At 39.9% G+C, this 16,521-nt stretch overlaps 1 protein-coding gene across 1 annotated transcript in view; it reads left to right on the top strand.

Moving 5' to 3' along the window:
• The window catches only part of dchs2 (dachsous cadherin-related 2), a 37,905-nt gene extending 25,633 nt beyond the window's left edge, over window positions 1–12,272 (top strand). The window contains exons 12-20 of the mRNA XM_044189858.1: window positions 302–511; window positions 1,130–1,990; window positions 2,074–2,187; window positions 3,009–3,220; window positions 3,345–3,496; window positions 4,530–4,660; window positions 4,767–5,053; window positions 6,320–6,461; window positions 8,245–12,272. Coding sequence (XP_044045793.1) covers window positions 302–511; window positions 1,130–1,990; window positions 2,074–2,187; window positions 3,009–3,220; window positions 3,345–3,496; window positions 4,530–4,660; window positions 4,767–5,053; window positions 6,320–6,461; window positions 8,245–10,856 — 4,721 coding nt within the window. The 3' untranslated portion in view covers window positions 10,857–12,272. The remainder of the gene's footprint in view (window positions 1–301; window positions 512–1,129; window positions 1,991–2,073; window positions 2,188–3,008; window positions 3,221–3,344; window positions 3,497–4,529; window positions 4,661–4,766; window positions 5,054–6,319; window positions 6,462–8,244) is intronic.
• Window positions 12,273–16,521: the final 4,249 nt, after the last annotated feature.

Here is a 16,521-nt window from a genome sequence, read left to right as displayed (position 1 = left end):
CAGACAAACCAAACACTGGCTCTAAATAGGGCCGTTTGTGTTTTTCGCGGGTTTCGCAGCCAGTGTAGTTTCTCCTACATGGTTGGAAGGGGAGGGTGAGGCAAGCGGTATTCAAATGATTGCCCCCCCCCCAACAACAAATTAATAGAAACTAATGTTTATAATGAGAATCCTTGTGTTTTTTTAGAGCAGGAAAAAGCTCTGGATAACTGATTTCACATGATGATCAAAATTGAATAAGCATTATACCAAGACTGGTAAGTGAGCGTAAGTGTGAATTCCCTTCGATTCCTGTCTGCAGTCCAGGCTCGTGACAGCAGCACACGGCCTCTGTCGGGTACAGCCACAGTGCTGTGCTCTGTGCTGGATGACAATGACAACCCTCCAGAGTTCATGCAGTCATCCTTCCAGATCAGCCTGCCAGAAAACCTGCCTCCTGGGGTTGTCCACACTGTTCAGGCCTCTGATCCAGACCAAGGGGAAAATGGAACTATACACTACTCCATATTAGGTAAGGAGCCCAGATAGTGATCTTTATATCAGGCTATTTGGATTTAAATTTTGTGGTTTTGGCCCTCATTTATATCAGTAATAACATTATATTCACCAAGTTAATTGCTTAGATCTGGGAACTCATTGATATTGTGAAAAAGAAGACCAAAGGGGAAAGAAACTAAAAGATCATACAGGTTTTAAGCAAACCCTGAGGTTAAGCCAGAGAAGAGAAAATGTAGGCAAATTATAAAATTATTACCCAAACTGTCCAATGGATACCTTCTATCCCAGTTAACAGACCAATTTACTGGTTCAACGTTGAGCTATCATACTTGCCATAGTTTCATGCACAGTTTTTCTGTGCAATTAGGGATTATAAGCAACATTTCAGGTGCTCCCACTTTTGGTTACCTACACGTGGTTTAGATAATATGGATAAACTGTTGACCTGTTTACAACCTGTGTGAATGTGTGACCGCTCATGTCGAACTTAGTCATAGTAATGTTGTCAAGTTCTCAGCAATTACTTTGATGAGTTACCATAATGGATAGAAATGATGGGCAAATCTATAAATATAAGACCCAAGTTGTGATAAACCGGAATTATCCTTTAATTTCTATCCACTGTCTTTAGGTGAGGACTACAGAGGTTGCTTCACCATCAACAGCCACACAGGTGTTGTCAGCACCACACAGGTCCTTGACCGTGAGGAAAGACAGAATTACACACTCACCATACAGGCCCGTGACTATGGCCCCACCCCGCTCAGCTCCTCCACCCAACTCCAGCTGGTGCTGCTGGACCAGAATGATAACATCCCTTCCTTCACCCGTAAGAGCTACCACGCCTCCATCAGCGAGGGCGTACCTGCAGGAGCTGAGGTCCTCCGTGTTATTGCCTTTGATCCTGACGAGGGGTCCAACGGGGATGTGACCTACTCTCTGACAGAGGACAGCAGCCAGGGGGCCTTCTCAGTAGATGCTCTCACAGGAGTGATCCGCACCACCAGGTCTCTGGACAGAGAGAGCAGGGCTCAATACACGCTCAAAGCTGTGGCTACTGACGGCTGTACTCAAGGACCACTGAGCTCTGTGGCATCGGTGACCATACAGGTGGAGGATGTGAATGACAATGTGCCAGTCTGTGACGAGAATCCCATCAATGCATGGGTTTCTATGAGGACTCTACCAAACCAGATAGTTACCACGGTGACAGCAACAGACGGTGACCAGGGAGAGAATGGGACTATACACTTTATGTTGTCGGATGAGGAAAATCTGTTTGACATCAACAGCGAGTCTGGAGAGATCTCGCTGAGAAGACGAGTGAGAGCAGGTTTCTCCGGGAGGAAGCTGCAGGTTGTGGTTTCAGACCGAGGACGACCTGCTTTAACCTCCACCTGCCTGTTTTTTATCCATCTGAAGGGAGAACACGAAGGACTACAGTTCACAAACAAAGTGTACAACGCTACTGTCAAGGAGAACAGTAGAGCTGGTACGTTTTACCACCAGTATTCCTTCTGTTTTCACTGATACCATTAAAAACCTCATCAACCTTTTCACTTTCTCTTTGTCAAGGCACTTGGATTGCAAAAGTGGAGGCCAGTGACCAAACCAACAGCAGACAGAGGATCACATACACCATATTTAGTGGCAACGAGAATCGCATTTTCTCCATCAATCGTCACACAGGTAAGAAACTTGAAATTTTGCAAACAAAAACATTGCTTTTGTTCCTTTTTCTTGCCATTTCTTGCTGTCCATCCAAAGCTGTTCACTGGTTATGATAAGCAGATGGCATTCTTGTTATGTATTTGCAGGAACGTCATGCATGCTTTCATCATTTAAGTTATGCTAATAGCACAAATTCTCATTCACTCATCCATTATATTTTCCACAAAAGTATCCAGAAAATAACTTTTGATTTCCAGTCCTCACCATTGTTTATGTCTAACCAATCAGAGCTTCTAATCCAACCATTTTGGGCTCGCTTCAAAATTGACTTTCAACTTATCTTGTTCATCTAGTTGTTTATATACAAGTATTTCCTAAAGAATTATGATTGTTGCCTGCCTGATTTTATCACATCCTACTCCAAACTCTTTTTTTGGATTCATGTCTACATAAAGTAATGAAGTAGACACAGTTAGACTCAAATACACAATATTAAACTGACAGAGGTCTGAATACCTTTTCAGGGTTACCTCAAAAACTTGAATCTAAAAGTACTTCTGTCAGCACCTATTTTTAAAGTTTAAACGTTTAGAAGTTGTTTTCCTTTCCATTTCTTTCCCTTAATTTTACCCTGATCTTAAAAAAAGATACATTACAAGGCCAAAGTGAAAAAGGCTGATGCCAAAGTAGAAAATGTATTCAAATATTAAAATTATAATTTGGAATATGTTATTGAATATACTCCATTTTAGAATAAACTTTACACTTTGTCCTTGAAAACAAATGGGTTATACCAGTCTTTGGGGTGCACAGTACCTTAGCTTTTCCCTCTCATCCAGGTGAGATCCGTGTGCAGAAAGATAACTCTCTGGACTTTGAGGTGAGCCCTCAGATCCAACTGGTAGTGCTGGCTGACAACGGGCTGCAGACAGCTCACTGCAGGGTCTCCATCAGCCTGCTGGATGTGAATGACAATGCACCAGTGTTTGAACACAGCAACTACAAAACAGCTGTCTGGGAGGGGCAAGTGCACAACACCTACATTATGCAGGTAGATACTATGAATATTTAAGCTCTCTTTGACATTAGAAATACCATGCAGTTATATCATATATTTTGTTGGTTATTGGCAATAAGATCTAATTAATAATGATCACTGCTCAAAATTTCTGCAGGTGTTTGCGTCCGATGCTGACAGCGGGATGAACGGGCAGGTTGAGTACTCCATCGTGTCTGGTAACCCTAACGAAGCATTCATTTTAGACTCTGTTCGTGGGATTCTTGCTACCAATGTCTTACTGGACCGAGAGATCACCCCGTCATACAAGTACGCCGACCTAACATATTAAAAAGTATTATGTAACCATTTCTAGCATGTATGATAGTGAAGGCAAAACTAGATAAGTAAGTTTCTACTTATGAAATAGAGAGTACCATTCCCTGTCATAGCTAGCCTCTGTATCACCAGCATCTGTAGGTTTTCCATTATTTCTTTATCATCAGTTGTCTAAAAAGCTGAACCATGATACAGGGGTTTTCTTTATCACCAAACTATTTGACAAGGTAAAATAATTATTTTGTTAGTATTTGCCATTAGCACACTGTCAAACTCTTGTGCAAGCTGTAGTTGTTAAATGCTAAAAAAAATAATCATTGTTTTATCTTTGTTAGGAGAGGAGGGCAACAGTTCTTTATTAGTTTAAATCAGTTTAAATGAGAAATCAGCTCCTACTACTGTGTGTTTCACTGTGTGGCCAGTTTCACAAAGAGATACTACAGAGAGACTACTTACAGTACATGCAGATCGCAAATGGTGGTAGCATTATTCACAAATTTCACAAATCATTGTCACTCGCAAAATTTCAGAAAAATGTGTCCTACAGGGCTCTTGCAAGCTCATGCATGAGTTACTAGTTTAATTAGTGAAATGTGTCTACTGTAACTGAGTGAGGGGAAATTCTCATGTAGCAAATTGCATCTTGCAAATGTGATTAAATGGGCCCCTGATCCTGATCCAGCAACTTCATTATGACTGTGCATTGCCTATCTTTTCTTTTGTCTGACAGATCAAACTAAAATGGAATATGTGATTCAAATAGGTGATTCGTCAACAGCTTAACTGTGGACTACTTTGTAATTCTTGCTTTTCAAAATGTAGTTCAGTACAGTCAAAAATCTGCTTGAGTGAAAGTAGAACTACTGATTTTTAGAATGTCCTCAAAAAGTACAAATACTGAAAATATCTGCTGAATTTCATTATTGAGAGTACTATAATTAGTACATTTCCAACCATAATTACACTATCCATAATATGCATTTGGATGAAGTGCCATCATTTGTTTATTGCCTTTATATTACAGGCTGGTTCTGCAGGCAGCAGACAGGGGGAACCCTCCGCTCACCAGCACCACCATCATCAGGGTCCAAGTGGTGGACATCAATGACAACAGCCCTGCCATCCCCCCCATGGAGCCTGTGGTTATAGCAGAGAGTAAGACCAACCCCCACTGCTTTCAATGACAAACACTCATTAGGATATAAACACCGTCTATGTTCTTTGTCTATTTGTGGACTTATTCTGACGTCTTTTACTCTAGATCTGCCAGCAGGTTACATGGTCACCCAGGTGACTGCAAATGACGTGGACCTGAGCTCAACCATCACCTACAGCTTTTCAGACAACAGTAGCACCAATGTTCCCTTTGCTATTGACCGATATACTGGTGTGGTCACCCTGACTCGAGCCCTGGACTATGAGGAGCAGACAGAGTACACGCTGACAGTCTGGGCTTCTGACTACCTCCACCAGACCACTGGAGAGGTCAAAGTTCAAGTGCTTGACATCAATGACAATGCTCCAGTCTTCACCAAGGTCTCCTACCAGGTACATGTGATATATTTATCACAAAAAAAAAAAGGTAGATGGCCTATAATACAAACTGGTTGTATGGGACAGGAGTATTTTTGTGGGAGTGGGATGGGACAGGAGTGAAAATCCACTGCTGTGTCACCCTCTAGTTGGGGTCACCAAGCCATGAATAAAATGGTATATGAATGTTCTTACCACTTACAAGAAACAACCTTCTAACAAGGCATGCCTTATTCATGATTTATAAGTTGTAATTAATGTTGAATAAATTGTTTATTACTGCTTTACCAAAGAGATAAATATGGACAACTATGGTGGCCAGGTTGTAAAAAGTCTGATGTACATTATCCTTCAGCATAACATTGTCTTTTTAGCTAGCTGTTTCATGAATCTTGATGGCTTATTAGATGGTGAAAATCGGGACACTTTATTGATGACTTACTGACATTAACTGCAGACTTGATGGCTTAATATAAAGTGACTAAGTCATTAAAGAGGTACTCCAGTGATTTGGTCTGTCACTTCCATAAAGTTGAGGAACTCACGTAAAACAGATTAAAAAAAAGAATGGTTAAAAAAAAAAGCTGATATCCTGCCTTTCAGTCCCTATTATGGTTCAATCTCCAAAAATACTGGATCCTCCATTTCCCATAATGAATATAGATAACATCTTTCATTGGGCCTCTCTTGCCGCCTAAATACTCACATTTTTCAAACCCCTCAACTCCAGGTTTTAATGCAGTTCTTCTGTTAAAAAAATGTAAGTCTCAAACCCAATCCAAGATAATCCTGATGACATCATCTGGGTTATTTTTTCTGACTAGTAAACTGAATTTAATATGTAAAAATCACTGGAGTGCCCCTTAAATAAATGGTCAAAAGGTTGTCACTTTATAAAGAGCCATCAGGTGTGTAGTTGTAAATATTAGTAAACATTAAACTGGGTTCTTCCACTTCAATAATCTAGCAAGTCAAAAGTTTTTAATTTTAATTTATGGATTTTGTTCGAGATACTCTGCTGCTCTTTTCCTCTGTTTAAGAGTGGGATTGTCCATTCTGCAGACAAATTCTGCTGAAGGTTATATACCAGCCAAAGAGATTTTTCAAACCTGGCAACCCAAGAGTTGTTCTTACAAATGCTGAGTTATAAAGCATTAATAAATGTTACGATTATAAACCCTTTATAAAGTATGCCTCATTATAAAGTGGTATCTGACTGGATATAGAGTATACATCATGATCTTGCTGCAGATGTGAGTCATTATTTGTTCTCTCTTCAAGGTGGAGTTGTCAGAGTTGGTTTCAGCAGACACATTAGTTTTGTCCATGTCCGCTACTGACAGAGACTCTGGACTCAATGGCAAGATCACCTACAGACTGCTTTCATCTCCTTTACAAGGCTTTTACATCGAGCCAGAAAATGGTAAGAACAGCTTAACTGATGGAAAAGACATCCTGCAATAGCTCTGATATAAATGTCTCATTGACAGAAAACCGTCATTGTGTGTGTGTCTACCGTGTGTGTGTGTGTGTGTGTGTGTGTGTATATATATATAAAGCGTGTGTATATATATATATATATATATATATATATATATATATATATATATATATATATATATATATATATATATAAAAGCGAAAGGTTAAGAAGTCACCAGAAAGATAAAACAATGATCCGTAATGTAGTTCTTCTGTAAAAGACATTACCTCAAGCTTTACAAGTTTCATGACTTATGACTGTCTGGTGGTCTGATTTTCATATTCATCCCCCTTATTCCCTCCATTAAAAAAAAATTCTGGCACACTTAAAGGGGCACACGCCAAAGAAAAGGGCCCAGAGAAAGTCTTTGCCTGGTTATGAGCAGCTCAGCATACAGTATCAGAGGTTACTAAGAGTTGTCATTCTGCCAGCAGCAGTATATTTCTCCGGTGTTTATATTTTTGTAGTCTTGGATGTGCAAGTGGGTTCCTTGGACCGGGTGGAAGAGAAGCAGCAGAGAAGGCAATTAGAAGTCATTGAGATAAAGTGCTTCAGAGGAGCCGTGCCTATCCTATTATCTCCCTTTTTAAAATCCCTAAACCCTAGAAATGAGATAAATCCTACAGAGCTGAAAGCAAACCACCACTCCTCAATTTTGGCCAGACTTTTCCACTCAAGTGTGATTTATGGGCTTCTATCATGTTTGAACTCCAAAGTTTAATATCAAAGAAATGTATTTGCCCTGTTTTGCGGTGAGGAGCACTAATGGAAAGTGAAATTTGCATCAATGTTGACTAAAGCTCTCTTAAAAGAATGCTTTTTGTGGTGCGGTGCTTCTCAGTTTTTCCATGCCTATTTGTTTCACAAACAATGAATGGTGCTGCTTTAGAGTAGAGCTTCAGAATTCATGTAGAAATGTTTAAGTGGCAATGAAGTGGAATAATAAATTGGATGGACAAACACTTTATAGTCATCCAAGAAGAAAATTTGCCCTTACAGTCTGCATATGGAATTCATTAAGAAAAGTAACACAGGAAATTATGTTGCATTGCGGTGTCTAATGACAAGGACAATTTTGATTTTACTCTCAGTATATTGTCATATAATCAGACATGTTTTATAGTTCTTATTCTGAAGAAAAACAAATCCAGAAACAATCTGCGTATTTGTTAACCATTTGTTAAATCAATTGAAAAGAGTTTTATAGTTTTACACTGGTGAGACCAGATGTCAGGTCTTTACTAATGTTTCTCTACCTTGTAAGCAGTTCCGATTGTAAGATAAAATCAACATGTCTGACTGATTGACTGCAATATAATGTTTTGAAGTGAAACAGATTTTAGTAATAGATTTTTTTGGCCACTGAAATCTGATTATATTATCTCCTTATAAAGTTGTTATGGCAAATGTGTTAGTAAACAGTTTCCTATTTACACATCCAGCACACACAGAGCAACATCCACATTCATTTAGTGTCATGCTTCTGACCATCTGACAAACCTAAAGCTTTGTTTTACTTTCTACTAACTCCTGAGAAAAATATGGGCAGGTAGTGTACAATGGGTTGGAAAACAAAAACAATTAGCTAAAAGCAGCTAAAAAAACTCCATAGAACTGAGGGGAGTTTGGTGGTAATTGTCTGTGGGTTTGTCACTATGAGCAACTCCTTTCACATTGCACATTGTATCCATTGTTAATATAAAAAATGTTGATTGTGTTGTAGGGTCCGTTTTCACCAATAAGCCCTTGAAGACCATCACAAACAGCAACCTGATCCATCTATTGGTTGAGGCCAGAGACGAAGGCGATCCTGTGCAGTCTACTGTCACCTCCATAGATGTGCTGATTCTGGACACCAACGACCATGCACCTTTGTTCCACCAGGACATCTACACGCTCACCGTCCCAGAGGACACACCCACAGACACCACCCTACTGATGCTGTCTGCAGAGGACCAAGACTGGAGCCCCGAAAATACCCATTTGGACTATGTCATCCTCAGGGGAAATGAGGAGAAGCGATTCTGTCTGGAAGTAAAAATGGTTCAGGTTGATAATCAGATGAGAAATGTAGGAAAACTTGTTCTGTGTAACCCTTTAGACCGTGAGACCACGGAGAGCTATGCACTAACAGTGAGTGTGTCTGATCGAGGAATGCCTCCACTGAACAGCTCTGCTGTCATTATGGTGACTGTGACAGACTGCAATGACAATACCCCTGTCTTTTCCAGCACAGAATACCATGCGCAGGTGAGTGAAAACAGCCAAGTAGGTAGCAGGCTGGTCCAGGTCAGTGCTCAAGATCCTGACCTGGGAACCAATGGCCTGTTGCAGTATGACATTATCTCCGGGAACAGTAAGGGTCACCTCAAGCTCGACCCTCAGTCTGGCCTTCTGGTGGTCAACCACTCGCTTGACTATGAGGATGACTCAAAATACACCCTCACCATCCGAGCATCTGATGGCGGTGAATCATATGAAGAACGTAAAGTGGCTTTTACAGTGGTCTTCATCACAGTGTTGGATGAAAATGACAACACTCCATACTTCATGTTCCCTAGTGTTAACTGTTCTGTGCTGGAGAACCTGCCTGCGTTTACCCACACATGTTCTGTCCATGCTGTTGACAATGACTTAGGCCCCTACGGCCAGCTAACCTACTCTATTTTGTCCTCATGCTTCATGGACTATGGCAGTGGCAGCCCTGAGAAGAAGGAGGCCTTTGCCATCGACCACCTAACAGGCGACATTCACACCAGACAGACCTTTGATTATGAACGCGAGAGTGAGTACTGCTTTGTAGTAGAGGCCAGGGACAGAGGCGACAAAGCAGCTACAGTGAGAGTGCAGGTGTCCATCAAGGGAGTGGATGAGTTCAGTCCTGTCTTCACCCAAAAGCAGTATCATTTCCTCCTGCCAGAAAATGCCAAGCCTGGAGAGATAGTCGGTTATGTGATGGCGATGGACCATGATGGAGGGGTGGACGGGCTGGTGGAGTACTCCCTTATGAAGTCATCGCCATTTTTCTCAATAAACAAAACAATTGGTGCCATTTTTGTGTCAGGTCCTGTATATCGCAGAAGAGGCAGCCATGCTACTGAGGACATGGTGAAGCTGATAGTGTCTGCAGGTAGTCCCAGATTGGCCTCCAGGACCACTAACTGCCTAGTTTTCGTCAATATCTCCAGCTCAGCAGAGGCACTCACCGGGGTGCCTCTTGATGCGCACATGCTCAGTTTGATTGTCTCACTAATCATGTTCCTCCTTGTCCTCCTCATTTTTGTGGGCTTGGTTCTCAGGTACAAAATCAAGGAAGCGGCAATCAAGAAGGCTGCTGCCATTGCCGCTAACTTGAACCACGGCACAGGCTCGTTCGGTAGATCCATTAGCCAAGCACAAAATGCTATCTCTCTGCAGGAGATAGAACGGCCCAGCATCTTGATGACCAGAAGGGACATATCGAACCCATACAATCAGTCAGATTCGAGCGGCCGTGGATCAGCAGAGGGTGAGACCGCTGAAGACCAGGAGATCAAGTGGATTAATGAGTACCCCTGCCGTAAAAGAGACAAATCTGTGAAAGGCAACCAGACCATGGAAATCCCAGATTCTGCTTTACCTGGGGACAACATCTCCTGCCACTCTATCGATGTAGGGCCGGAGCACATTTCATCTGTCAATAAATGTTTAGTCTCAGGGATGGCCAGCACAGAAAGCCTCCACCACTTCAAAGAGGAGGGAGGAGGTGAGGGACTACTTCCTGCAATACTTAGGGTGAGGGATTTGGAGGAGAGCATGAGGATGAATGGGTATGCTCCCCTCTCGGAAGCCCACGTCTCCGCAGATTCTCTCTCTTCACTGGTGTGTCTAGAGGAGCAGCTGCAGGGCAGCTACAACTGGGACTACATTTTGGACTGGGAGCCACAATTCCAAACTCTTGCCTCCGTCTTCACCGATATCGGGATGCTCCCTGACGAGGAGCTTCAAGGCGGCCATGAGGACTTAGCAGCAGAGGCAAGCTGTCTCATGTACCCACCGCCTCTTATAACGGGAGTGGCTCAGCCTGGCATTAGAACTGTACCTCCACGAAAGCCGGGGCGTATGCCAAGCCTGTGCAGGAAGCCTTCTTACCCCAAATATGCATATTCCCCCTTAGCAAGGAACACAGGACTTACCCCTTCAGCCATGACACCCACTTTCTCCCCATCGCTGTCTTCTCTCACCATTAGGACCCCCAGTGCCTCACCAGTTGTCTCTGAGACCGGGGTGGGGGGTATCAGACTTGACTCAGGGCCCCTCACTGCAAGTCTACTGGAGGCAGAAATCCAGGTGTAGACATGAACTTTGACCAAGTTTATCTGTGACATTCAGTTCCATCTTCCATTCACCATATGAAGGTATTTCCCTTATTATTTCTAAGGGACTTTAAGTCAGTTTAGTTTTGATTTTGGTTTATTGACAACATTCTAATATATTCATTAAATACAACATATCAAACTTTTTCACAGAGAGTACAAAAAAGTCCTGGACTTATTTCCATTGTTGTCCCCATTTTAATGGCTTCAGACTCATGGGTGTCATGAGTTTAGTCTCAAAGGGGGGATACCAGGCAAATTTGTCATTTGAACATAATATAGTCATTTAATTACTTAGATTGAGGTTGATTTCATAACTCGCTTCTGTAATAAAGCTAATATCGGGAAAAGCCTGAACTCAGTCTTGCATTACATTCTTATAATGCAGCACTTTGAATAAGAGCAGATGTTCGAGTCAGCAATTAATTATTGAATCTTTTATTGTAAACATGTTTATATGTGCAGAAAATGAAACACGTTCTTATTGAAGTTGGTTACAGCTTCTAAATGGAAACTTTTTAAGGTTGGTTTAACTTTAATAACCGAAGAAAGGCAACATTGTTCTGTGGTTAAGTCTGTCTTCCTGGAATCATAAAAAAACGTGTTTTGAATACAGACCCATTTTTGCCTCCCTCTTCTTTAATATACCAATACCTGCCAATAAAATGCCAATAAAATCCCATGACGAAAAGAACTTATTTTATTCCTTCAATCCAGGACAGTTCTTAATTTCAATATTATATTGTTCAGTCTTTAAAAGCTAGATAAGCGTCAAGGCTTAAGCAGACATCATCCAAAAGTAAAAAAAAAATGAGGGATTCTTCACTGACACTCATTTTGTATGGATTCAAGAAATGGGATTATATTGTCCTGCTGTCACTGGTCAGCATGACTGCAGATTTTCACAAACCAGTTCCAGGTCCTGGCTGTTTTACTTTTTCTCATGAACAGAAATGGGCTGTTCCCTTCATGATTGTTTTTGTGTGTGCTGACTGTAGACTATGGAAACCCTAGTAATAAACAGCACTTTATGTACAATTTCCAGAGAATTGTATGAGTTTAAATATTTATAAATTTGCAAACACATTTGCAATAAAAAAAACTTTCTTCTGTATTTTCTTGGGTTCAGCATGTAAAAGTGTGATGTTATGGTACTGATTGTCTTTCAGGATGATTTTTTTAGCTTCTGCATGTACAGTATGTGTATAATGTTATATTCAAAGACAGGATTTCATCCTGAATTGCAGTGCCTCTCTTTAAAACATATGGTAGAATCTTATTTTGGTTTCAATGGGCATTTTTTTTCCTGAATCAATTTTTGACATGACCACCCCCAGTATTTTTCCGTGTTTTTTCTCAAGAAGTATCCAAAGTGAAACGGTCAAAGGGTTTCAGTCAACTCCACCCCACATAAACAAAAAGATGGGAATGCCATTAAAAGCATGATCTTAACTTCTCAAACTTTTATGTTTTCCTTAAAAATCTTCCTTCAGCTTCAAAGTTAAGAAAACAATTTTATGTGGTAGAGAACAACACTATCAAATATAAACTTTTATCTGCTTGTCTCAAGGCTTCATTGAGACTACATCGTGCTTGAGTGAAATATAAATTTGTAGTTATATTAATTTTTTTATTAATTTGACACTATTATATATCCCCCTGTATCCATGTCATTGCAGTTCATTTTAATATAAACTCCTAGATGCAGTATTTGTTCTCTCCATCACTTTCATCCAGTATCAGTGAAATTTTAAAGGATATATTGATAAAAATGTTATGTAGACAAATATTTAAAAAATAATAATACATAACAGTAAAAGTACCACTTTTCCCCCCAAAAAATATTATGATTGTGAATTAATCATTTTAAGAATTTTAACGGGTCCAAAATGAATGTTTTGTTTATCTCTGTGTGAGATGTCTGACATTTGGGTCATTAACATTGGTATCACGTGGTATAGTTGCCAGTTAGTGTGGAAAAAACAGACACTGACATTAACACATATTAGCTAATTTAGTTTAATCGTCCAAACAACAATAACCCATAAAATTACAGTTCTGCATATTTAAACAAAATAAGCAACAACTACTGACAGTTATAGTCCTTTAAACCATAATTAATAAGTTGTCATCCTTACTATGTACTGTACTCTTTGATTGGATTAAAATGTGTAAGGATGATTGATATGTCATTTTACGGTAAGTGTTGCAATATAGGGCCTTTATAATTATTAAATGATGGGGGGGTTACCTAAAGCTAGCTAGCCATATCCTAAGATTACCATAGATGACATTACATGAAACACCACCGCACAAAGTAACCTAAATCTACAGCTAATGTATAGCTATATGTTGCTAAATGATTTCAGACTGAATCTCACTCAATTCGACCATGAAATATGCAGGTTGTGCAACAAACTGGCAACCACTGGAATGGAATGGAAGGGGGGAGGGGGAGTGCGTCATCTAGTGGCTGGATGTTATCAATGTTATCAATAGCACCTTTAATTTATTATTAAAAAAGCTGAAGAGAGTCTCCACAGCTTTGGAGACATTTTATTTTTGCTGCTTGTAACAGTGGCCTGAACATCTAAGAATTTAGCTTCTCTAAGAAAAGTAAAGAAATACAAAGTGATTCAACATGGCTCCACTTGGTCTGCTGTTAATCCAAATGTGCTTCCCTCAGGGAACATATGAGCTGAGGAAGCTGAGGAGCTAAAGTCTTTATCAGATAGTTTCATGAAAGAAAATAAACAGTCAGGCCCTGAACCATACCAGCCAAGTGTGTCCTGCATTTAGTCGCTTATAGGTGCGTAATTATTTATTGACTCAGTTCAGGCTCTCTTCTGCACCTCAGTGGGTTTTGACAAGATCTGCACTCCTCTGTATTTGTGATTTCAGCAGGGCCTCAGGATCACGGTGATGGAAGAGATCTCTCGCCATATCAGGTGATCTGGCCAAACAAGCTTCAGTGTCTCACAGCTCAACAGTCCCCACAGCTGGGGTAAAGAGCAGCTCAGTGGATCTTTATCAAATAGAGCATGTCAGTCAGGCAACTACATTTGCTGAAAGAGATCAGGATGTCTCAAGTACAATAAGATTCCTTGGCAGTTCTATAAAGACATACGTTTTTGGATTGGCAGAAACACTTTTTTATGTACAATATATACTTGAGATTATTCACAGTTTACAAAGCAGACATGTGGAAACTGACTGTAATCCCCAGCATGGTCAAATTAAGCTGCTAGGGAGCCCTTGGGCAAAAATGAGCTGCTGGGTCCCCATTAACCTCTTAATCCTCCCACACTATGTACACTGTGTATGATATGCTGGAATACTACCAATACTATGTTTGGTGCTTGGCAACTTCTTTTAAACACTAATTAATTAATGAAACAAATTAATTTAGGAATATGCAACATGTAAGCACAATAATAAAAAAAATGTAAGGTCATAACACTAGATTTCGACACAGGCATTGTCTGATAATCAGAGTGAATTGCCATTTCGTTTTCACTTCATTATTCAGTGTGACAGTCAGTGCGTTTACATGCACTTAACTAACCATGTTACTCAGAGAAACCAGGCCATGCAGGTAATAGGTGTTTACATGCACAGTAGTAACCTGGTGACTATAAGTCCATGTATACATGCAGCAGGTCAGTAATCAGATTTCTCCCTTAACCCTGACCTTATTTTGGAAACATGGCTTTTTCTCATAAAAACTGTATGTGATAGAAGCTGCTGGGTCAGTAGACAGAGTGGAGCTTTATCTCATGGCTAATGTGTCTCAATTTTACAAACGTTCACATTCAGCGGTGGAAACCGACTTATTTAAACTTACTGCAGCAGTCTGATCCTGGTTTGGTTTGGTACAGTGGATTGTACTGTTACCTAACAGTAAAAAAAAAAAACTGAATGTAATGCAGATTTGTAGCATGAGATTTTCATTACAAATTCCACCTGTTGTAAGTAAAGCTATAAAAACAGCATCTAGGAACTCTTCTGAAGGTCTGAAAGATTGTACAGATTATAGACTGAACTAAGACTGGAAAATAAAAACAGCATAATATACTTTTTCAAGTTTTAAAAAAATGCATGTATATTCTGTTCAACGGCACAAGTTCCTCAGTATGATCACTTTGGTACCAACCAAATCCGTAGCACCCATGTACAGTATGTATAAAGAGCACCAAATAACAAAAACTATACCAACAGCTAGCATCAAATATCTGGGCAGATTCATAATCTTGTTCACTTTTTCTTTGATCAGATAGTTCAGATAGACTATATTTTATTATACAAAGCCCTTCGATGACATTGTGCTTAGACAACATTTAATATTTGAAAACATTTGCTTCTTTTGTTAAATGAAAACCAGCTTTTGTAGAAGACCAGAGTCTAAAGCCACACTAGCAGTTCTGAGGCTGTACTTTAAGCTAAATACTAACGTCAGTAAGCTAATATCCTCACAATGACAATGCTAACATGCTTACATTTGGCAGGTATAATGTTTACCATGTTCATCATCTAAATTTAGCATGTTAGCATGCTACCATTTGCCAATTAGCACTAGACACTAGTACAGTTGAGGCAGATGGAAATACCATTTACTTAGTTGGTCATATACTAAAATATTTGACAAATTAAATTAATGCTGCTAGATGAAAAGTTAAAAAGAGTCCGCCACTGATTTAGCATTGCACTTCCATAACACTGTCAGACTCTGGATGGACAGTTAAAAAACAAAAGGATCGAAATCAATGCAGCAGAACCTGGCACCTACATTACCCACAATGCAACTCAACCATCAACAGTTTGGTTGGATATTTGGGTGTACTAGCAGCTAATGTAGCCTGGAGCTGCTAGCCTCAAGCAGAGGTGAGGAGCGAGATTAAATCCAATGCAAATTTTAATGAGATCATCCACTTTTGATTCATAAAATGATCCACACATTTCCAGTTTTGTTTCTAATCAGTGTGGGGTAAGTAGTTGCTGGAGAATTGTATCTGCACTGATGAAACTTTCACGGAATTCAGTTACGTTTTTAGTTTACAGGAGAGCTACAATCTGTTTACGGACTATCAGCAGGTTTGTGGCAAAAACATAAATCATCTTCAGTATCATAAATTACCATTGGGCCCTTTGATTCCAGACAATCAACATATGTGCAGAGTCTTGATATTTTTCCATAAATCTGTAAATTCATCTAAGCTGTGTTGCTGAAAGATTATATAAACATTGTCACACTGAGAGCTTGCTTTATGCTTTATTTGCAAGCTGGAAACAATCCAAATGTTTTCTGTTTTTTCTAACTTCCACATTTTTTTCCCAAAACAAAAAGGGGGCACATTTGAAGTAGAAGAAAGAAATGTTAGCCATCATGATTTATTAATAATGAGGGCCAATTTTAGCATTTATTTATAATACAGCTATTTTTCCCGCAACCATTAATAATCTCCACAAAGGAATCACAATGCACTTTACATAAAGAATTAATCACAGAACAGGGACGAGTAAACTGCGCTGACCATAGCTTACCTCTGTTTATATCAGAACCAGGTGCAACATCCTTTCTATCTTCTTTTCAGATGTTTGACAAGTGTGTGGGAAGATGTATACCAGAGTGCGTTGCTTTGCCTGGT

The sequence above is a fragment of the Siniperca chuatsi genome, linkage group LG3 (genome assembly GCF_020085105.1).
Source record: "Siniperca chuatsi isolate FFG_IHB_CAS linkage group LG3, ASM2008510v1, whole genome shotgun sequence".
Lineage (NCBI taxonomy): Eukaryota > Metazoa > Chordata > Actinopteri > Centrarchiformes > Sinipercidae > Siniperca > Siniperca chuatsi.
Note: the sequence above shows the minus strand (reverse complement) of the source record. Positions and strands in the feature narration are given on the sequence as shown.